The sequence below is a fragment of the Oncorhynchus mykiss genome, chromosome 12, assembly GCF_057628025.1.
Source record: "Oncorhynchus mykiss isolate SJ-2025 chromosome 12, ASM5762802v1, whole genome shotgun sequence".
Lineage (NCBI taxonomy): Eukaryota > Metazoa > Chordata > Actinopteri > Salmoniformes > Salmonidae > Oncorhynchus > Oncorhynchus mykiss.
Window position 1 is genome coordinate 70,933,405 of NC_143033.1, and position 24,825 is coordinate 70,958,229.

Below are 24,825 nucleotides of genomic sequence, written 5' to 3' on the forward strand. Positions count from 1 at the left end.
TGGTGGGGAAAATATTTATTTCAGCAGCTGTATGTTTTTCTCCATCTATCTACACATATCGAAGTTGCAAACTAAGACATATGGGAACTGGGGAATATTTATTCAAGCAGAAGTGATAGGCGAAACTATATAAAAACAAACATTGATAATACAAGACAAAAATATATATTATATCCCAGGCTTGCCTTTTGGAACGTCAAGGGCTCATGTGCGTAAGAAAACGTTTCCCTATTTCACGGAAAGAGTAACCTTTAATTCAAATGCTCTCATTTAGAAAACATTTGTTTGTTTTTTATACATCCAATCATGCATTATTGTAATCAACACACTCTTTGTTTCAAGTCAAGCTATCTGAAAAAGGACTCCGTATAAACAAGAAATAATGTTTTAAATCCTTCCTATTTTACAAAATTGAAGTTCAAAATATTGTGCTTACTGGTGCACATTTTTCAAAGCTTACAAATACAATTGCTTCCGCAAATAAATAAAATAGTGCTCACGTTATAAATAAAAGTGATCCTTTCAAATTGGCTTCCCATAGCCTAGCATGAACTGTAAACAATAGTCTTCGATTCAAGACAGTAGCCTATGTCTGGCAAAAATACAAATTAAGCAACGTTGCAATCATTCTATTGAGCTATCAACAAACAACTACAAGACAATAATCAAATAAAGTGCTTTTATGAAGGGTGTTGCGGGACAGGGGTATGGAGAAAAAAAATCTTCGCCGATATGTCTCCTTCATGGAAAAACTAAAGTGTAACCGGTAACAGCCACCACATCCTCATGCAAAGTGTATAGGACATAGATAGTACTTTCATCCAGGTCATCCTTCAGATCAGGGCCTCTACCACATCCTTCAGTATATGGTCCATCCTATTATTGACGTTGCGTCATCTCGTGTCACGTCCATGTAGGTCTGTCTCTGCACACCATGTTTGTGAGGAATCAGATTGGGAAATGTGTGACCGAGTCCCTGGTTCTGTGTTCCCGTGTCATCTTCTTCATCTTCATGCGGCGGTTCTGGAACCAGATTTTGACTTGACGGTCAGTGAGGTTGACACTGCGAGCGATCTCCAGGCGGCGATCGCGAGTCAGATACATGTTGAAGAGGAACTCCTTTTCCAGCTCCAGTGTTTGGTATTTGGTGTAAGGACAGCGCTTCTTCCTCCCCGCCTTCGCCCACAGCCATCCACAGGTTGCATCATTTTCTAATGTTGCATCCTCTGTCAAAACAAGACAAAACAAGTCTTTAGTGGTAGACTGGCAGAACGCAAATTCTTTGTTCCAGGATATGCACATTTCTATAATGCTTCCGCGGGCATTACCTGGCTGAGAAGTTCAGTTTATTACGGGATATAATGTCACATGGCATGCCTCTCTCCCCCTATGTATGTGTGTGTGTGTGTCTGTGTGTGTGTGTGTGTGTGTGTGATAGAGAGAGAGAGATGTAGTACAATTGTTTTGTGTTCTATTTTCTCCTCTAATTCACTGATTGCTAGTTCTCTGGTAGTTCTCTGAAATGCAGGGTTTGTTATCACGTTATCAACGAATTACATTCTACTTGGGGGCGAATTGGGTATTGTCAAAAGAACAAACTATTATCAAAAGGACAAATGGAAATTATGTAGGACTAGACATGCATAGGAGAGGCATAGGAATAGGTCTTACAAGTATGGTACTGAATTTAACGACTGTTGTGCCTACTGGAGTAAATTCAATTTGCCTAGCAACCCATACGTCAAACAAAAAACGATGCTAGACCCATGTTTGCATCAAATCTATTACACATCTCAATATTTTCCTATGTTTCATTTGTAAATGGACAAAGAGCTAAGTAGTAGTCTATCTGAGTGTAGCAGATGATGTGAATGGCGTGTAGCCTTACAGCGACGCATAGGCTATTGTTAGGCTAAATGATGCTAGCCTACTGAATAAATCATTATATGACAAAACTCTAATCTGAGTAGGATATAGAAATCAGACGATTTCACACAAAAATGTACAAATGAATTGACATTTTAAGTAGAAATGGGTTGTTGTTGACCCATTAATCTGTTTCACTAGGCCTATAATGACAATTTATTTGTAATATGCCAAATGCCGTTGGACAACTTATTTACTATTGACAAACATGTTATAGTTGGAAAGAAAAGTATTATTTTGAACAAAATTACGTAATTTTTGAACACTCAATGGCAAATATTGTCATGTGTGATGACTTTACAACCGGAGTTGAAATATGTTAATATTTGGTTCATTGGTTAACGTCCTTGTTATATGACCCCGATTTTAAATTGGATATTTTACGACACCTCTCAGTGCTCATTTGACAAAACTATATACATGTTAGCTATAGCATCTAGCATTGCAACAGGCAAGTAGAAGCTAGCATGAGCTTTAGCCTACATTTTATTGTGAGACTGAGTCCGTCGGTTATAGCCTACCCTCACATAAACCTGGGCCCACAGTCAATTGTAGGCTACACCTAGCTAACTGTCCCTAAACACAAAGGAGACATCCGCTGTTTTGATGTTCAAAGGAGCGCACAGTAAAATCGAGTGCAATTTAGCCTGGCAGGGTAGTTCCGTGCAATAAATTAATTTTGAGCAATGGTTCCCTTTGTCCTCTCTCCTCTCTCTTCCCTTTAACAGCCTTAGTAAAAAAAAACACCTTGTCTCGATTGACCGGATAATGTTTTCCTGTGGCTATTGCCATGGTCGCGTTCTATCTTTTCAGAGCTTTTTTTTAAACTTTTCATTCCATTTACCCACCTTGCGACTCCTGTCTGGGACCTTTATCGCCCTTGGGTAAGTCTGATGGGGGCTTGTCTCGCCGTAAACCTATGACTAAGTCTTCCGTGTTGGTCTGACTGCTGGCCAGGGTGATGCTGCTGCTATCGCTTCTCTGGGCTGGACACTCACTGCTGCCCAACGCTAAGTCATCAATAACGCGCTTGATGTCAGTGTCTGGATATGGCAGCACCGGGAAGCTCAAGTGGTACAAATGGCTCGAGACTGAGTGGGGAGTGCGCGGTGGATTGGTCGTGGGCAAGCCGTGCACGCTGTTGTTGTACTCCTGGACTTTGAACCCGGAGCATGACTGCTCCGGGCGGAAGTAGCCCTGAATTGGACCAGAACCACCCGTCATGGAGCCCATCTCTGACATTAGTCTGGTGAAGGCAGACACGTCTGGTGACGGTTTTGAGTGGTTGTCCGGTTCCAGCAGCAAATAGGAGGAGTCGTCTTTTCTGTTTGACGCGCTATAAGGGCACGCACTGACCTGCGGCACTCGGACTGGGCTCAAGTGTGGCTCGTCCCAGTTCAGTATTCCCTGGTGGTATTGGTATCGAGGCTGAGCCATAGCTTCTTGCGGCTGCAACGTCTGGTGCTGGTTCATTGTCCCGGGTATGGCCGTGTTTGGCACGGAACCCCAGTTATGTTGGACTCTGCGGTCCGGGTCAGGGTGGGCGACAGAGGGGGGCTCCTTTGGACGACAGTCCACGAAAGAGTTAACCAAGGACGCCGTGAAAACGAATCTCTCAGAGCATGACATTGCTAGGACATATTTTCGCGAAAAGAGTCTGGCGAGCAGCTTCCTGCAAGGGACCCAATAGCGTCTGGGGTTCACGGCCAGGCTCCTCCCCTTGCGGTGCTGGTTAATTCAAGCGCCTAAATCTGTTATTGCCAGAACTTCCTGTTTAAATGATTTCTGTAATAGGTTGCAGATTTCTTATCCATTCTCATAGAGCCATAGCTTATCTTTAATTTAATTAAATGCATATCGCCAATGTGTCAATGGAAGTAGCAGAGTTGTTTTCAAAATGGCTTTCAAAATGGCAGAGATTGACATGTTGTTCACTGCTAGATGGAATATCTGCATTCAATTATATTTTGGACACAGTGTGTAATTCACTCACTCCGTTTAATAATATATTTACGCCTGGCTTGCCTCTATTCCAAGCTGTATGAGCATATTCATATCCGTTCTTAACGTGTATGATTTTATAGGATTAAAGCTTTCAAACCTGTTGTCAAAATTAAGCATCGTTTCGCTTCGGCTAAAATCCTTTGTTAAAATGGCAATTTTAACAATTTATCAGTCAGATTTATGCCTATAAATTCGACGAAATGTGCAGCAATGTCATATACATCGCAAGAGTTATTAGCTCAAATGCACGCCTAGCAATAGCCTATCACTTACATCATTATGCAGACAATATGACCACATATCTTATTTTAAATGGATGATTACTTCATACTTTGTACAATCACACACTTATTTGTGTTTTAGTACAGGTTATATACAGTGCCTTAGCCATGGCTCCTTATAACCTAATGAGTCATTGCTGTTGATGATTTATATTCTGTAAACGTTGTTTTATTGTTTGTACATAAACCCCCCAGCTTTACAGACAATCTTGAATTTTTCCAACAATGGATAAAATATATAAGGATTAATCTTGTAAATGTATTTTTAAACGCTGTATTGTTTAGTAATAATACAATAATGATAACAATAGTAACAACTAAAGCCTATAGCTATAACAGCAATAGTTATAATGTTCTTACCTTTTTAGCAACACATCGCTAATCTACAATTGTTGTCATTTATGTAAAGTACTATTTCAGTCACACCTATAGACACTTTAATATGGCATGAAAACAATAATTTAATGCAGGACTGTCTCATATTTGGTTAGAGGATAGGCCTTTTCTGGACACACGAACGAGCTGAAGTAAAAACTAACTGCAGAATTTTCGATATAGGCTATCTAGTATTACATGTTTGAAATTACACGAAATTAAATGTCATGACCCATAGCCTGGGTTACAACTAAGCCTCAAATTGTAAAAGTATTGTATTTTTTTAAGCAGCAACATTTTACTGGATTAGGCAATGGTATGGTATTAGGCAATGGTATGGTATGTTTTAAAAAATCTAAATCAAATCCAACATTATTTGTCACATGCGCCGAATACAACAAGTGTACACCTTACCGTGAAATACTTACTTACAAGCCCTTAACCAACAGTACAGTTCAAGAAGAGTTTAATAAAATATTTACCAAATAAACTAAAGTAAAACATAAAATAACAATAATAATAAAAAGTAGCACAATAACACAACAATAAAGAGGCTATATACCGGGGTACCGGTACCGAGTTAGTGTGCCGGGGTACAGATTAGTTGACGTAATTTGTACATGTAGGTAGGGGTGAAGGGACGATAATGAACAGCAGTGTACAAAACAAATGGAGGGTTTCATTTCGAAACACGTGCGTAAATTCTGAATTTAGAAACAAATGAAAACACCTGTATGTCTCAACGATAAAATGATATGTGCTCTTTGGTGCCAAGTATGCGCAAAATATGTATCCTAAATAGCCAGGCCTAGTGCTCATTCAACAAGGCCCAATCAATGGAGTAGTCTACAGCATTGATGTGAAAGGTTTGATGAAGAAAAAAAAAGTTAAGGGATAATGTGCATGTTGAAAATTGACAGAGAATACAGATACTGCTGAATGCAAGTAAAGGTTATAGTTAAAAACGAGGTTTACTAAAAACAAAGGGACATTGAACGTTTTGGAAATCTCCCCGAGTCAACATCTTTTGTGGCCTCCAGATGTCACTGTACAGTTGAATCAATCGAAGGGCTCATGACACGTTGAATAGTGGGTACAGATATAACATTGTGAATTTGTAGGGCCTAGAGGTTTATACACCTTTCTTGATGCACTGCATTTACAGGCTAACTAATACAGCATGTTGGCTTTGGACAGACAACAAAGACTGCGTGCAACTAATACATAAATATGTAGCCTAATTCTTACATTTCACTAAATTATAGACTAGCCAACTGATCAAAACTAAAAGGTCCGTATGCTATAACCATATTTCGTACATATGAAACACATAGCTAAGAAACATAACTTGCCTACATTCCAATCGAGTAACAAAACATTTTCTTTCTCGCAAACCAATAGGCCCTTGCGACTGTCCATCCGATAGAAATGCACATTGGTCAACAAAAGCACTATTGCAAACTGATAGCCTAATATTTCATGATAAAGTCTATTAGCCTACACATGTAAAGGTCAGACTTCGACAGAAGAATACATAAGCACCGTGTCTGAGGAAAATATAGCCTACATTAGAAGAAAAACAACGTTAAAACTGAGAACGATTTAGAAGTTTGTATAAAACGTTTGCATGGGCGCAGAAGGACAATTGTTACTGCTTCGGCGTTAGTACTGCATAGGCCTGCACATTTGTCATTAACATAGGTCTGTCTATACAACTTTAAAAGCATCACCTATATTTAAATTGTTTATATTATACATAATTTACCTATTCTACAGTAGGCCTACGCTACATCATTCAATGTAGCTTTAACTTGGACTGCACACGTAGCCTCGTGGGATGAACTGTTCCCATATTTTTCTGTAAAGCCTGCCCCATGGGATGGTAAATAATAACAACAATAAGCTATGGGAAGACGTATACAGTAAAACTACACTCAGAAAAAGTGACCAAAGCTTACCAGACTTCGAGGATATTGACGTATTGACGTAAACATCCTTGGATTAAAGCTGTATGCCTCTTGATCCAAAACCAAACGAATTTGTATCTTCCTTTGCAAAAATTAATCCAATCGTTTCCGGCGGGCCCTTGGCCTCGTTTATATTCCAGACACTGCAGTTTTGACGTTGACAACCCCAGTCTCATGCGGCTGTTTACTTTTTGTCTGGCGGGCTGCACTAAAGCAATTAAACATTTGTGGGGAACTTGGAATGATGGCCATGTCCTAGGAGCCCAGATAGAATACTATCTTATATGCAAAGTACAATTTTAGACCCAACTTTTTTTTGTGCAACGAAGGAACGACAATTTATATATTCCGAACATTCCTTCTTCATAATCACAAAGAATTGCTCTCCAAATGGTGACACTAACGACAGCCAAACTCGTATAACTGTATCCATGACTACGGAGCCCCCAGATTGCTATAAAGTTTTACAGCTGATAAAGGCTCTAAATACTATGCCGCTGCTCTGGAAGGTAATGGAATCGATCTTATGCAGATATTTCCTCTCAAAGCTGGAATGCTGGGCTTTTTTTTAAAGACAAACCCACCAGGCTGTCCATGCATGCATGAGTCGTTATCTATATAAAAAAAACGACTGGTTTTTATGAAAATAGAATTGTGAGTGCATTGCTTGCTGAGAATAGTAAAATAGTGCATTAGTAGAATTAAACCATATTATAACGAGCTGATTTGCATATCTTATAATCAGCACAATGCAAAAGTCTAACCTTGAGGTTGGAAGGTCGAGCGCGTGCACTAAAGAGTTGAGTGCATGGGCTACATTACTGGAAATCGCTATTCATAGGCTATGTGCTACTCACTGCTTCCTCAAAAGAACACGAGTCAATATTTTCCAGCATGGGGTCTTTGCCAAATTACCAACACGGGTATTGGTATACCTGTTTGTCTGGTATAGACGAAGTCAGTAGCCTATTCGTAGGTCAAGGATTGAAACAATTCATATAGCAGCATAGTAGTCTAGGCCCATGGCGAATTCGGAATCTCCTCTGTTTACCTTCGTTTCGACTACTCACGCAATAGATACACAAAAAAGGCTATTAGAACTGAACGTTTACCTTCAATACTGTAAAAATCTTCAGCGGTGCACACTTTTGAAAGACTATCTACAAATAGATCTAGCATGCTCCGTGCAAAATACAAGCGAAATAACCCACTAGGCAAAAACTGGTAGAATCAAAGTTGTTTCACGTCATTTAAAAAACAACAACTATGTGATGACGTTGAATCAACGTGGAAAACTGATTGGATTTGCAAAAAAATCATCAATGTAAGGAAATGTCATGTTTCTTTCACCCAACTTTGAACCTAAATTGAATGACATGGTGACATGTTTTGTTGATTTCACGTTAAATTCAAGTTAGTTGACAACTAAACCAAATGTAAATGAAAATTACACGTTAAACTGACGTCTGTGCCCAGTGGGAACGACAGTAAGTGGTTAACTTTGGGACATACGGACATGGACAAACCCACATGCAAGTTCTGCTATCAATTATACGTTTCCTGTGCCGTAAACCAGAAATGGAATGGCACATTTGAACTTTAACAAGTCTTATCTGGCAGATGACCATTTTGGCATCTAACGCATGAATGGAAGTGCCGAGCAGTCGTTCAATATGAAATCCTCATTTTATATTTACAAAGCTGAACTAGGAGGGGGAAACTAAACAACACGGAATAGATTGCCTTGTGCTTAATGCAGGGTGTTTCACACATTAGGAACATTATATGGTATACTATAGTGCTATGTATTTCATAATTGTCAAACAGAACTTAAACAAAGTATCACCATTCTGTAAGGACCGAGATACTTCAATATCCTGCATCTAGTCACCAATAGGTTTTAGAGCATGAAGCAGGCGTGTAGCCCGCCTTTACATTTCACCTATCTCTACTACCAGATGCCCATTAGTATTGTTATCACTTGTATTGTTGTGATAAATATTACAATTTAAAAACAACAATAATAGCATTGTTGTTGTTAGTAGTAGTATTGTTGACTGTTTTTTTAAGAAACATCTTTATTGTTGTTACCGTCATTGTTCTTATCTATTATTATCATAATTACTATTGTCATAACTCGAAAAACGAGGAGAGGCGAGAGAAGAAGGCGGGGTAAATTGGTTGTTATTTGTTATTGTTATTTATTTGTTATTAAGTAGCTTGCTTCTAGGAAGTGGGGTGTTATAAGACTGCTTTTGTTTCTTTTAATTGCATCTTTATAAGTCGATTTCAGAACAGCATGCTTTAAATCATTTGTATTGCATGATGAGTTATCCTTTCAAAAGTCAATGGATTAATTCTATAATTCTGCATTGAAGACATCCATTAGCACCATCAAAATGAGATGCTCTCAATCTAAAAGTCTTGTATTTCAAAATTGCTCTGTATTTTAGATTTCGCTGAAGCCATCTTATTTATCCCACGAATATATGGACAAAGAGCAAAGAGCTATGCCTTTGAATTAATACTTTGAGTTGAAATACGGTTCGCCAAGCAAACTGAATGAGAGACGTGACGTCTGCCTTCGATGTGCAATACAATCCCATGACCAGAAGGTGACAGTGTTGCCTAACTTTGACTCCTGTATTTATTTTTGTTTGTATTTAACCTTAATCGTATCAAGGAGTCAAACTGAGACCAATGTCTCTTTTACAGATGAGCCCTGAATGACATAAATTACAGAAAATACACAAATCAATATAAATACAAAAATGCAAGCAGAAAAACAGGTCATAAAAAAATAAACACATTCATCAGTAATACGTCCTCAATCAGCTTTCTGAATTGCCATAGAGGCACCAGAACATCACCTGTTAGAACATTTTGAAGACTGTTCCACAAATAAGGTGCAAGAAAACTAAAAGCTGATTTATGTCTGCCAAGGTCTGCAGTGGAGAGTACTGGTGTCTGCCCCTAAACAATAAGGCAGTGAGAATCTACTCTGTATTTTTATTGCGACATTACTGATACATTTGTCACCATTTAAAGTTAGAATCCTGAACTAAAACAATTAAAAATCTGTTACCCGCCACTGTTTTAGTAAAAAAAAAAAAAACTCAGGGATGCGCCTGGAGAAATGTAACCACTATCAAATTCATAGACAGAGCAATGGATCCAAGGACTGACTATCCATAATATCAAAATGATTGTTGTAACCATGTTTTAAAGCTATACAGTGTTTATTTACATTTATATTGTTTACAAACGTTGGAGTAAAACAAGCCTATATTTTGGGTTCTGGTGGGATACAACCGTTGAACAAAGCTCATGAGGCATTTAAGTTATATTCTTCAAGAATCAATGGGTATATATCCTCAATTTATAAGTCCAAAAAAATGGATGTAGCAACTAAGGATACTAGCTTTAATCACAAATGCCCAGATATAGACATTTAAGTTTCACTGCAGCATCTGTCTATAATGGGGCCTAGGATGGACGCAATATACAGACTGTCCATGGAGATTACCAAACATTGTTTTACACAAGAACAAATGAGAAAAGTAAACTCGTCACAGAATGTGTTTGTCTACTCCATCCAGGGCCGGCTCTAGCCTTTTGGGGGCCCTACGCGATATTTGGTTGGGGGGGGGGGGGTCATTTTTTATGACAGCCGAGAACAAAATGTACGTTTATAGTTCATTTCCTGCAATTCTACACCTTTTGCCATGGAACGTAGAGAAAATGTTGCAGTTTTATAGCTAATTTCCTGCAATTCTATACATTTTGCCATGACTTATGCCATGAGTGAGAGTGACTAACAAAATCAATGGGGCCCCCTGGGGGTAAGGGCCCTTGGGCACGTGCCCTGCATTTCCGGTTGGTACTCAGATATGATTACTACACATTTAGATAACTGGCTAGACTAACTTATCAATCTAAAATGTGTAAGCTGACCGCTAATTGAGTGACTGTCAGTGACTGACAAAAGAGAACAACTGCTGATTCACAACCAAATTTACTAGTTTACACACTTTTGGCCCAAACACTGATGATTTGGATGGTCTGCTTGCAATTAGCATATTAAACCAATTATTATATGGTCAAAATCTGGCTTAACAATGACACCCTGTACAGAGTCTCTCTTCCAACATGTTGACATATCAGACCACAATAGACGTGGTTTTCAATTCAACCCACAATTATATCAAGGGCACTTTCAATGTCATCCAAAAATCTTCCTCTTCATCATTGTTCCATTCTCTCTATTAGTCCACAGCCGTCAGGTGTATTGTTCTGGTGTGTCCCTCTGCCCCTCTGCCATGAAAGATGCAAGGATGGGGTCCTCATTGATGAGTCCGCCTTATTCACGATCCCTCTGGAATCTGGGAGACGGAGAAGTTGATTGGTTATTACTTCAGCCTGAAAAAGCCTGTGATTAAATAAACATGCTGATAAGAGAATATTCATAAAGAATTTTCCTTGGTTTCCACTCTGCCTACTTGGCATGCATGCAGTATATTACATGGACATGCTATTTATTTGAACAAAGGCCCAATATCTAATAAACTGCATTCTGAATGGAAACTGTGTTTTAGTCATGGTTAACCTGTTGGGCAGTGTTGTCTCACACTTAAACATCAATGAAAAAGTATGAAGAACCACACACTATACGTCTACTGTACATGGCCTACAGTAGGCCCTACCAGCACCTGTGTTAAGCAATCAAACATCGATATGTAAAGATGGTCGATAGGCAACCCGTGATCTCATGATGGATGAATTAAAAACTACTAGGACTGACTAACATTGATATTTATAACGAAGCCACTAAGCCAGTTGATCAATTCAAAATCATGCAAAACGCATGTAGGCATATGGGCCTACTTCTCAAATTGGAACCAAAACTGCACAATGCGAATAAGTATTTTCCAATAACTCCTGAGTTTTATTTTGTATTAATATATATTTGGTGACAGCCAATCTAGATCATTGGACAAGGGTGAATTATTTTATAGATATGTATTTCAGTGACTGTATTGCCTCCGACAGACAATTACGATGGGGAACACACGCTCAATGTCCCGGGTGCCTATCAGAGCGAGAACAATTCAATAAAGAGCCTTCCTGTAAAACGAGCAGCCTATGTCGTCACTGGGAAGGACCGCCGGGTTTTTCGGAATCGTAAAACACTAGGCCGTTCTCTAATCAGAAGCTCTCGCTTCAAGATCGCATTTGACCTTGAGTGACCGTGAAAGAGGACAAAACCAAGAAATTCGCTTCTGTCTGTGTAAAGTATCGTTTCTATAACTCTCTTTATTCTATTTGATGTCAAATCCCGATCTAAAGATTGGTATATTTGGTTTGTGAGTGCGGTCTCTGCACAATCCCCCTTGAAGGAGAATTCTTCCACCGACCTCATGGGTAGCCAGCCTACTAGTGGACGTTTAATGCAACTATCTGGTTGCATGTCACTCAAAACGACGCAAGATGGCAGAAGAGAGCCGACCTACTGAAGACAAGGACGTTGCTCAAATGTGTCTCTTTGATTATGCATACGAATTCATGTCAAATGCACCAATCATATTTTAACACAATTATATTCTACAAGTTTATAGTGCAGCCTAGAAGTGAATAAACTATTTTAAATAGTTAGGCTACCCCAACAAGAAGTCCAAATTATGCCTTCCTGCTTTACTAAGGCATTGGGAAATAGGCTATTAACCAAATATGATACAATTTGAATACATTATTTTAATTTTTCATGTCAATCATCAAGCATCACATTGTACAAAATCAAGAGTAGGCTACCTCATAGCAAGGCTAGTAAAATGGCAATTTACGTACAGAAAAAAAATAGAAACCCTGATGCCCAAAATAAGTATTCATGATTCATGAAGATTAATCGGTACGTGCGTGAAGCTAATGATAACTTGTTGAATGTCAGAAAATATAGGCCTAGACTCTGTGTCTGGGAGCACGAAATATACTCATATGATTTGAAAAAAAAATAATGAAAAAAAAAGGACAATTAAACATCCATAAAATAAGAACGCTTCTGTTGTATACCTTTTCGATAGTATTATTGTTGGGAAGTACTTTTTACAAGATGAACATGGCAGAAAGAAATTCAGCTCGAGGTAGGTCGACTCAAGAACATCTTAGACCACACATAAATACGTTTTTACCATTCTCATCTTATCCTCTTGTATTGTTCCGCATAGATTACGTAGGACCAGATAACATCCAACATTTTAATCAAGATTTGAAAAGATAAGGCATAGAAGAATAACATAAAACTAAATCGGAATTGTATACAATGCATATTATTGTATTGGTTAAAAAGTAATAGGATAAACAAACAGCTATTGTCTATCAAAGCCTCTAGAGATATTTCATGCGACAATGAGAGCAAATATTTTTATAACGCAAAATTACAACTCAGTATTGACATGTTTTCTAACGAAATATAAGGTATTGACATGACACAGCATATGCCTATGCATAAGAAGAAATTGCTAATTTCGACGGACACACACGAACCCGCATTGCAGTATTTAGGCAGTAGCTCTTTCAGTAGCCTAGATTTTTCATTATAAGAAGTGTGTGCAGTAGTTATTGATAATTCATCATTTTATTGCTCACTGTATCCTATCGTTTTCTACATTCAGGCTAAATGTATAAACAGTTCAACAACTTTCAATTGTAATCGATTGGTCATATTGAAGCATGCATTTGCGAGACTCTAGAACTAATAGAGTTACATTAGTATTTCTTTACGCACTTATCGAAATAAATAAATTGGTAGCATATTACGTTTAGAATTTATATCACAGAACCACTAAACGTTTTGAATAGTGTCAGAGGTCAAACACAGCAGGTCTGATTCATATCTCAAAATGGGAATGCAATTAGACTTGTATCAAACATGTAACACAATTCGGATTACAAAGATTGCATTCGTTTATCCATGTCCGTTTACTTTGTTCACCAGATGTTACTTAGGCTATATTGACCAATACAGCTTACAACATTATATATAACGTTGTCTATATATCTTAAACGGGCACAACTCTGAAGTTCCACAACAATTTGTATCCCAATGTAGGATAATGGAATTGCTTTTAACCCGGGAAGCTATTGCCTACCGAAAAAAAAGGTGATCAATTATGGCTGTAGAGAAAGAATTAACCGAATTACAAGTTATTGACGATTTTGTGTGTTATTGTTTTGGAAAAACGTTAAAATACACAACGGCCTGCAAAAACCAGGATAACTATATCAGGCTATTTTTTGAACTGCGGTTTCGCTGATACACTCCGACACCTGGCATAAACTCTTGTCCATTATAGGCTTGCCTACACCACTACCCCCGAGAGCAATGTCTGGCGTGAGGTGTTGACAAACCACCCACGTCATGATACAAAATGCCCTTTTTACTGGCCCTCAAAATATGGAATTTGCGACCAGGAATGTGAGTGAGGTCAATTGGGCCTCGGCTTCTAACACGCTGCTGATTCGTGTAGGGCACCTCTGCACTCTGGCGCGGCCCAACACATCTGGACCACATCCACGCGATGCCAGCGGGCTAGTGCACTGGGCTGCTAACAACATCCACGCCTTTCATTACGATTCTAGCTACACCACTCATCCAGATGTACTGAGTCCGATTGTAATGCTTGTGCAAGGCATGGAGCAAGGTTAAAGTGATAGTTTACTCAAATGACAAAATGACACATTGGTTTCCAGTCAGTGCAGTCAAGCAGTCAATGGACAAGGTATGACAACAATCCATACTTCGGTGTAGTTTCCCTGGCACTGTTTCCACATGCTAATGTTTTTCAATTTGTGTCATGGGACCGATATTAGCATATCTCGCGCATCATGTCCAAATCATCCAAAGTATCTCAAATTATTTGTGAAGTTCAACAAAGTCACATTTAGATGTTTTGAACAAAATTCGTCCCATGAATTGAATGGGATTTGTGCCACAAATGCTAAAACATTCGCATGTAGAAAGGGAAACTAAACCAAAGTATGGCTTGCTAGATATAGCAATGTTTGTGTTATTCGGTCCGATACTGAGGACTTGGGACATAACATTATTTTTGTAATTGTAGGCCATGAGTTAATATGTAAAGCCATATATGATCATTGACAATATATTCAGCATAATGTTATTGAAATTAATTGTTGGTGGGCTAAATAAATCCAAATGTAGCTAACAGCTATAACATAACTAGACTCTACAACTGGAGGTCAGTGCGTAAATGATTTCAATGACAGGGAAAATGATGGAACCAATAGTTAGCCCAGCACAATGTAGAACATTGCCTCACTTTCTTCCAAAACCAACTCCGATTTATAAGGTCAACATAATTGTAGTGCCCCGTAAAATTTCACAGATGAGTTGTGTGTTGCATGCCAATACATTTGGTTATTTTACTGCGTAGTCTTAAAGTTATGTTGATCTCGGTTTAAGTAGGCGGGCTTTTCCTCTCAATCAGAACGATGCTATGATGTGGTTTCATTGTGCGCGGGTGGGCTGGTGATCATTAGCGCGCTCAAGAGTTCCAACTCGTGTTCCTGTTTGTCAATACCAACACCTCTCCCGCTTCTCTCAGTTCCCCTGGCGACATAAGAAAAGAAAGCACAAACCAAACCGGATTCAAGATATACACTGAGTAGCCTAGCGCATGGCTAAACGGCCGGCCAAGTCCATGCTGTCACCCTTTAGTATAATTTCCTCTCATATTATTTTCAGTATAGTCTTTATTCCTCTTAAATATTTTCATTTTTATCCCTGTAGGTAGCCTAGCCTTGTCTTCCAGAGCCCCATTTATTCAGCCATATCCGGCAGCTGAAAATACAATAATCTAGGCCTGGTTGAATGCGTCTATCCAAAAGTCCCTTTGCTGGCGTATGGGCCTATCAATAACTTTTGGCATGTCACTCTACAAGGAAGGTAAATAACGGCATACGAATACATACCTAACATGATGAGAGCCTTATCAATACATCTTAATGACTCTCCTTTCTCAATGTAATGTCAGTAAGTATCTAGCTATTGGCTATACGTTTGGTAGCTTATTAATGGTAATATGTACATTCGAAAAGTTTGTAGACATACATATTGGACACCTAACTGTGCAGTGTTGTGGGGGGCGTATGTGACATAAAACAAATATATAAAACAGTTTTAAAACAGGGTTCTTGGTAGCATTTATATTGGACACCTAACTGTGAAGTGTTGTGGAGGGCATATATGACAAAAAATAATAATATATAAAAATGTAAATAAATATTCAAGATTCAGACATACAATACACATTAGAATAGCCTACAGTTTTTATTTTTAAATAGTTAGAGCTAACATGCCTAATAATAATAATAGTAGGTTGGATACATATAGGGTAAACAGATAAAAGTTGTTGAAAATGATAGGCCTATGTGACTTTTGAGAACCTACACAGTGCAAGGCCAACTATTTGTTTTGCTCAACAACAACAAAAAGGCATTTTAGTTATTTCCTGCGAGTTTTCAATCCCAAAATGTGGTGTAGCCATATCATAGTGAGCCGTTCAAAATAGCAAATTTGACCACTTATATGGGCAGCAAGCACGTGCACCGCCAGAAAATATATTTACAGTTGAGTTCATGATCTATTGGAATAGTGTTGGCACCAGCTGATGTGGCTGTAAGAAACATCATTTGTTTCTACAATCTAATGCTCTTTATAAAAGCACACATTTGGGGAAATTCTAGCTCAGCTACAGTTTAGCTAGGCTATTAGTGTTGTGCTTTTTTAAATGTGTCTTTAGGTTGGGATTTTCATCTATGATCTTTTCCCACAATATCTTCTTACATGTGTCTATTGTTCATCTTTGTAAATATTGTATATAGATATCGCCTATGTTTCCATGTGATTTTGACCTTGTCCCCATATATACTATATGGGAATGCAGGTCTTATTCTCAATTCATTAATCCATGTAGGCCTGTGTGTCACCTTGCAGCTCAGGGAGCTCAGACTGAGCTGACCACTAATTCTAGGTGCATCGTTGGAGGCCTGGTGTGTAGAGTCATTTCTTCTTCCTCCTGCATGCAGCGAATACGTTTTGAGCCTCAGGTCTATTGACCACCTCTGTCCAGACAAGGGCCAGACTACTTATTGTTTACAAGATGTCTCAAGTTCAACTGCAAAGTCCACCGTGTAACAAAAGACTGTCCTCAATGCAGACTAGGGGGAGGGGGAGTCTGCAAAGGGAAAGAGTGTAATAAACGGGGGAAGGGGGACGGGGGACTGGACGTGAACTTGAGAGAGAAGAGTCTGGCGCATTCTTGAAATGAAGCATGCTCTTGGGACGGCCAATTGAAGATATATTTACCTGGAAGACATCACGGGGTAGAGCTTGGTCTCTCCTTCTTGTCTTCAAGCAAGCCACCAAAAGCACTGTCAAAATATTCCTATTTTAACAGATTGACATATTAATTAGCAATCTGCCTTGTTTAAAGAAAATAAAAAATACATATTTTAAAGCACACTCAGGAGTTTTAAAGATGAGCCTGAGTGGCCGAATGTCTCAAATCTAGAATAGGCCTAAAGTTACCATGTCCAAAATATTTCATAGAATTAAGCCTATTAACTGCTTTACCACATTTCATTGTGTGTAACTTTCCTATCACAGTAGGTCATATTTTCATTTTCTGAGAAAATACTCAAATTGAAAATAGGCCTACTGAAATATATATTTTAAATTTGCTTCCATATACCCGTCAAGTTTCACAGACATAAACATTGTCCCTGTCAAATACATCGAATAAAGTAAAGTAGGCCAAACTATGATATTAAAGCATACATGTATAGCCAATATGTGGCATAGCCTGTCCTATCAATAAATTAGTTTTGAGCGTCACACTTTGATCGTCACACTTCAGAGTTGGAATGCTGTGTGATGATGATAGGATCTGTTGCCTACTTCAAAAAGCCACGAGATGCTATTCTTTGTGGTTGTGTTACAAGTTATATCTCTGTGAATCTTGAGCAAAGCTATAGGCTATACTCCTAACCCTGATATTGTATTGGTAGCTGGGTATCAAGCACACTCAAGTCCCTGAGCGTTTGTGTTATGAGAATATCTTAAATTGACTAAAGATCACAGTGAACGATCACAGTAACGATCACAGTGAAGACAACGTTCAACAAAAGCCAAAATATTGCTTCTGTACTGCGGCACTATAGGCTACAGCGTCAATCTTCCGTCACTCCGGAGTGGGATAGGCCCAGATGCACGTAAAAGGCCTTGAAGTGGCTATAGGCCATACGAAATGGGAAATTGCTATATTTCCTATACACTGATAAAATATCGACCAATTACAATTTATTATTGTAAATAGAAGAGTAAAACAATGAATTATAGGGTCTGGTATTTCAACTGAGGGAAAATGCAGCTTTATTGTATTGCTGGTGGAAAGCTACTTCCGTGCTTGATGCTCATATTGTGTGTTTTCTAAAGGAGGAGAAGGAACTACCATTAAACCACAACGTAAACACAAAGCAGACGCGCCGTTTGTTAGAATGCTTTTGTCAAGTTCAATGTTAACCAGCGGTGGAAGGAATGGTATTCTGCATTTATTGCCTAGCACAGTTAGGTGCAAGGCACGTCTAGCCTACGCTGTGTTGGTCTGAAAAGCAGCACTGCACATGCCGTGAAATCTGGACTGAGAAATGACTAGTCCATTCAAAATCTCCATGAATTGGCTATAGGCCATGTTGATTATAATTTATTCTAATGCACAAACTTAATCAATAAGATATACTGGGAATACATCATTCAATTGTATTTAAAACAATGAAACTGAAATAACGACATTACAAATTTGGTTTCAAATGGCATGCATTGCTATTTACTGACGCTTACCTGAATAGAAATGCTACGGGGCACAAAAAGCTGCACACTCAAAGTGATACAAGCGCCTTAGGTTGTGTTGAAATAGGCCTATGAGGTCTAATAGCTGTTTATATCGTCTTATTTTGGTATCGTATGTCAAATAAATTATGACTGGTCTGATAGTAGCACCAGGATAATATCATAAAATATATGGGTTTGGGTTGGAATACTAAAAAACTCAGACGGGTTTCCAAAAGTCTCTCGCAATGCCTAAAGCGGCACAGTACAGTGTACAGTGTTCAACGGGCTTTGATATCGTTCCTCTCAAATTCTGTCAGGATCCATACCAAGCACAAACTTCCCCAATCAAGGTTGGAGCATTAGATTAGTGCTTCAGCTCGTTTTTGCAATTGTTGCATTTATCAATGGTAAAGTGAAACAACCTGTATTATTATTGCATGACTATGCTGTCTGTCTGAGCGTTGCCTAGGCTACATATGGCACATATTATGGTACGCCTACGTCTTAATCAATGCGTCGGTAGTGTATGTTTTAATCTGAAATGTCGCTCCGCAACATTTTTCCATTGGCAACATTCCCCAAAAGTGTCTATATTTCCCCAACGAGCGAAATACATGACTATATGGTGTGTCGACTTGCATTTAAAACAGAGCACAGCAAAAAACAGGACGATGCAAAGGTGATGATGCAAAGCCTTTGAATAACGACGCACCTTTTACACCCTGACTAATCTAGACCGGCGTTAAGTGCAGTATGCAGCCGGAGCGCGCCTTAGCTCTGCTCACTATCCAACAATTAAACTGTTCCGAACCGGACAGATGCGTAAATCACGTCTCAAAAGACTGTTAAACAGATTATAGTGCGTAAATCTACTTATCCAAACGAGCGAACATTCGGATAATAATATTTCATACAGTTACGCAGGAGGATAGCCAATATGAGATCCTCTGAACACGAAGGGAAGCATGTGTGGGGCACCAAGGCTAGAAGCTACTTTGAGGGCCTTTTCCATAACAAGAGTGACACAAAATAATGTTTATGTTGTGAGATTTACTGTATATCCGAGATATGGACAACTGAATATAATCAGATCTAGCATAACGGTGGCTATAGGCTATTCATAGGGACATAGAAACACCCCGTTCCCCGTGTACATTTTCATGATTAGCGTTATTGCTGATCTGGTGAGCACGTGACACTCAAGGTCAAGGTCAAGGACGGATTAAGGAATTCTGCAGTTGCCTCATGCTCTTTTTTCTTCTTGAACATAAACATTCCTCGTATCCACCGAGAACAGGATATATAGACTAACAACCAATATTGAACATGCAACTCATTTCTTGACGCTTGAAGTGAATTTAATTTGTTTTAGTTTGCATTTAAAGGCCTATATCTATAGTCAGTTTAAACTTTGTAGCCGTATTTGACTGATTTCGTGTTGAATAGGCTAGTAATTATGTTAATTTAAAAAATAAAATAGGCCTACCAATTAACAAAATCCTGTCTAAACCATTCATATATATTTTGAAGTAGCCTATTGGCCTAGGCCTGCGTAAACCTCCAAGGGTTCCAAGAGTATTAATGAAGCAGTAATAAGAGCATCAGTAGGTGATACAAGTAAGGCTAAGTAATAACATACAACACATTATATAGCTAGCCATTTTAAATATGGCTGTGTTTGCAGGCCTTCAACTTTCAAAGTATATTTAAGCAATAAGGGGGGAGTCTGCAAAGGGAAAGAGTGTAATAAACGGGGGTGTTGTATATGACCAATATACCACGGCTAAAGGCTGTTCTTATTCACGACACAATGCGGAGTGTCTGAACACAGCCCTTGGACGTGGTATATTGACCATATACTTTAAACACAAGAGGTGCCTTATTGCTATTATAAACTGGTTACCAAAATAATTAGAACAGTAAAAATAAATGCTTCGTCATACCCGTGGTATACTGTAAGAGTACATCACGGCTGTCAGCCAATCAGCATGCAGGGCTCGAACCACCCAGTTTATAATAAATGATATATTTGGCACAATTGGCACAGTAGCTTTTACCCGCCACCAAAATCATTAGCCCCAGAAAGACTGTTATTTGGCACGAAAAGCATGATGTTATTTGTAAAGGTTATGGATACTTTAAAAGTAATATTTGTAATATTTTTGATAAGTAATATTTTTGATGCAGCTTTCATGATGGAGCATATTATGTCAAATTAATCACCAACTTAATGAGTAAAACTCATATTTCAAATATATTATAAACGGTTTGAAATAACTTTACATTGCACTGGAATTTCTGAACTCCATTTCTTGGTCTTAGACCATCCCTATTTCAATGTGTACATTTACCAATCATTATTCTATTTTATCTTTAACTATCCCTATATAAACAGGGTTTGCAAACATAATCACATATATAACACATATTTTCCACGGAGTAACATTTAATGTATACAACATACTGGGATTAAAACAATTTATTAAGCATTACGCTATATTTTTTAAAAGTACTGTTTTACAAGCGTTATAAACAGTATAGATTGGGAATATGATTGCATAATACGTTTCCTATTCTACTGCAGTAACAACATTGACATACCTAACAAATAGCCTATATATACCTTCATGTATAGCACGAGTTAAACAGTTAAGCAGACGTAAGTGTTACATTAAAGCAGGCAAGTGCTGTATTTACAGGCCTCTAAAACATTGTCTTTAGAGGGCTTGGTTCTTGTTTTATTTCTTCTTTTCTAAAGACGAATTGGCGATGCAATTGCGCAAGCAAAATAGCACACCAAATCCCAATCCAAAAAAAGGTACCACGTCGACGTTTTCTTTCCTTCATTTTTTGTTCATACAGCAAAAACAATGTCCCTCGTCCAAATCGTCTAGGTCAAGCCTGACTGACTACGGCGCACTGGTCTTGACTTTGGCCACGAACTTCTTCTCTTTAACTCTCCTGTTTTGAAACCAGATCGTAATCTGCCTTTCCGACAAGTTGGTTCCTGCTGAAATCTTTCTCCTCTTATCTTTCGTGATGAATTTGTTGGCGGCATACTCTTTCTCCAGTTCCTTTAGCTGCACCTTGGTGTACGGAATCCTTTTCTTTCTACCGCGACGAAAGGAGTTGCCATCGTGTTGGTGGGCCACTACATCTGCAATGGACAACAAAGAGAAACTGAAGTCTGTAAAATGTGCATTTATTTCTATAATTCAGTCTTTCTCATTGCAAGGGATAACCCATGCTGCGTTTTTGAGAAACGGAAGTGTATAACTGCCTACATATTGACGAATTAACACCACAATGAGGTGTTCAGAAACTCAGAAAACCAGGAAGACTACAACGACCAAAATGGTCGCTCATATGAACGTGCGTGCCTATACCGAGACACATATTACAATTCAATACTCAGCCCAAACATGCGATAGAATAAGGGATTGAAAATCATAATGCATTAGATGGCTTGCGATTAATGCACAGAATGAAAGGTAATTGTATTACGTGATCATGCATTAGAAAAAGCTTGAATTAATTTGCCTCATATAGGCTATCCAACCCATGTCACAATGTGTCCCATTACAGTAATCTAATAATCTACTAAAACAGTGTGCAGAGCATATGTTTTTACCTGCCAACGCAGATTTCCAAAGGTGTCCGGCTTGACTCTGGTCCTTTGAGCAGTACATCTGGCCGCCCCAGCCATTCGTCAGTGCCCACGGCTGATAGCTGTCCATTGGAAGCAGCGTGTCGTGACGGGGCTCTCCTGCCCCGAGAGTCTGCACCACCGACACGTCCAGGTAGCTCGCCATGGACTGGTAGGGGCTTGGGTACCCGTGGTAGAACGCAAATTCTTTAGCTCGGCTCGGGTATTCTTCAGATGTGACCGGGGTGTCCATGTATTTTTCCGCAGAGTAGCTGAGCGCGCTGGGCTGGGTGCAGGACTTGAGCGAACCCCGCCCCATTCTGCAGGGATAATAGCCGTTGCCAAAGTACCCATAGGGTAAGGGACCTGTGGAGGAGCCTTGAGGGACCGCGGGGCATGGTGTGCACTGTTTGCCTGGTTCCCCGGAGCTTGAGCCCGATACATCCACCGCGGAGTAGCCGGAGCTGTGCACCAGGCTAGAGGGGTGACCCCCCAGAGCGGAGTGGGCCATCAGATTCCTGCACTGGTTGGCCGCGAAATTGCCGCTACCAACCAGACCCTCCATGTTCTTGTTCAGCTCATCCAAGTTGTTTTCATACACAAACATAACCGTGTCCGCCCAGCGAGGATTCAGGACCAAGGAGGTGGTCATATCACGCTCACCATTCGGGCGGAGAATTCTGTTTCAAAGACCCAAGTCCAGAGTAGGACACCAGGTTACATCCACAGCTGGATTGACGCAACGGACCAAAACTTGGAATGGCGCGTCTCCATTGGATGAAAAGCTTACCACGTGATAAGTACAACAAACCCTTGTTGGGGATGTCAGTCAAATACATTATTTATATTGCTTTGGAGAAATGACACGAGATACTCTTCAGCGTATTGTTTTGTCATTTTCTATTCCCCAATTGTTGTGTTTTCTGCGGTTTCCATGAACACGCTGTCTGGAAGAAATAGTACAATTCAACCTCTGACTACAATTCTGAAGCACAGCATTTCAATAAAAACGGTGTACAAAAGCCTTTCTACATGCATTTCGTACTGGATTTGTAGGGTGAAAAAAGCTTTCCAAAGCTCAATGCGCCTAGCTCTCCAAAGGCCAGTGGAAGCAGACAAACTAGCATGTAGTCCCTAAGATAACCATGCAAAGGACTACCTATGTTAATTAAGGCACGTCAAGCAATGATGGCATGAGGACTATTTTACCTATGACATCTATTGAATGCGCAGAAAATCTGGGAATGAATCACTTTGGCAATCACTCCAACAAAAGTCTAGTAATAATGTAACCCTGCTTGTTTTGTTAAACGATTGCATAAAAATCATATTGGCCTCACATAGGGAAATGGTAATTCAAAATTAACACTGTTAAGACATACTTTAAAAAAAACTTTCACACAAAATGACTATTAATGTAGATTTTACCACAAAACCCAACAGATTATGTTACACTGTTTGCCTTTTTGGTTTGGCTTTAATTAGATCATGTAAAATGCTGGAAATTTCCCAATGGTTATGGACATATTTAAAGTCGTATAATCGTCCTTGCCAAATGCATGAAGAAAGTTTATCGTTGTCATAAAAATATCCTTTAAGCATAACATGAGATTGCATACCTGGCACATTTTTGAGGGGGGATTTTAGAAATCAACTACTTTGGACGTTTAATAGTAAATTATGTGCGCTTTTAGAATATAATGCTCAATGCTCATGGCTAAAACATATTACTGAAGGAATCGTAAAGATAATTTATTAACGGGATTGAAGGTCTTAAGATTTCTAAAATACGGGTGAAGTTCAAATAGATTTAGTGGGGTTTTGAGGCACTTGAGAGTAATATTCTTTGTGTAATCATTATTTCTGTGGTTATGACTGTAGTTATGAATTTGAGTATTTTATGCTCAAATGCATAGGCCTATTGCCATTATTCCAGATATAGCTAAACGTGTCTAAAGTATGTTGGGGCTCCTGAGTGGCGCAGAGGTCTAAGTGCTAGAGACGTCACTACAGACCCTGGTTCGATTCCAGAATGTATCACAACTGGCGTGATTGGGAGTCCAATAGGGCGGTGCACAATTGGCCCAGCGTTATCCGGGGGTTAGGGTTTGGCCGGGGTAGACCGTCATTGTAAATAAGAATTTGTTCTTTAACTGACTTGTCTAGTTAAATAAAGGCACACTATAAATAAATACATGTTATATCTCAAACCTGGCATGAAGTGTTTTAAAAAAGCAAAGTACGCTTTCATTCTGCCATGAAGTGGGTCTTGGTTTGGAAAATCTGTGTAGGCTATGCCCGTACGTAAAATTATATTCATAGTTGTAGAGGACGACATGAAAAACACAATGACTAAATACCTATATTACAGGTTGCTCTCATATTCACAAATGTGTTGCGCGAGATAGGATTTGGGGCGGCAGGTAGCCTAGTGGTTGCTGGATCGAATCCCCGAGCTGACAAGGTAAAAATCCATCGTTCTGCCCCTATAATGTTCACTGGTAGACCGTCATTGTAAATGAGAATTTGTTCTTAACTGACTTGCCTAGTTAAATAAAAAATAAAATGAGTGGGCAAATACTCATGTGCGTAAAAGTGGTGTTTAATCTGAAAAGTAGCCTATATGCTGCAATTAAAAATCCTTTACCTCTCCGACTCTGCTATTTTGAAGGTAGGCCTGATGTTATCTAGTATTATGAAAACATATGTCAATCTTCT

The 24,825-nt window shown here is 39.1% G+C and overlaps 2 protein-coding genes across 2 annotated transcripts; both read right to left on the reverse strand.

Annotated features, from left to right (window-relative positions):
* Positions 1–9,179, reverse strand: LOC110538097 (homeobox protein Hox-B10a). The gene is made up of 2 exons (XM_021624685.3): positions 2,775–9,179; positions 1–1,226 (listed from the first exon to the last, which is right to left on the reverse strand). The coding sequence occupies exons 1-2, from the start codon at positions 3,553–3,555 to the stop codon at positions 949–951; spliced, it is 1,059 nt and encodes a 352-aa protein (XP_021480360.1). The 5' UTR covers positions 3,556–9,179; the 3' UTR covers positions 1–948.
* Positions 9,180–20,889: 11,710 nt separating this feature from the next.
* LOC110539165 (homeobox protein Hox-B13a) lies at positions 20,890–22,868 on the reverse strand. Its single transcript, XM_021626125.3, has 2 exons — positions 22,093–22,868; positions 20,890–21,618 (listed from the first exon to the last, which is right to left on the reverse strand). The coding sequence occupies exons 1-2, from the start codon at positions 22,757–22,759 to the stop codon at positions 21,371–21,373; spliced, it is 915 nt and encodes a 304-aa protein (XP_021481800.3). The 5' UTR covers positions 22,760–22,868; the 3' UTR covers positions 20,890–21,370.
* Positions 22,869–24,825: the final 1,957 nt, after the last annotated feature.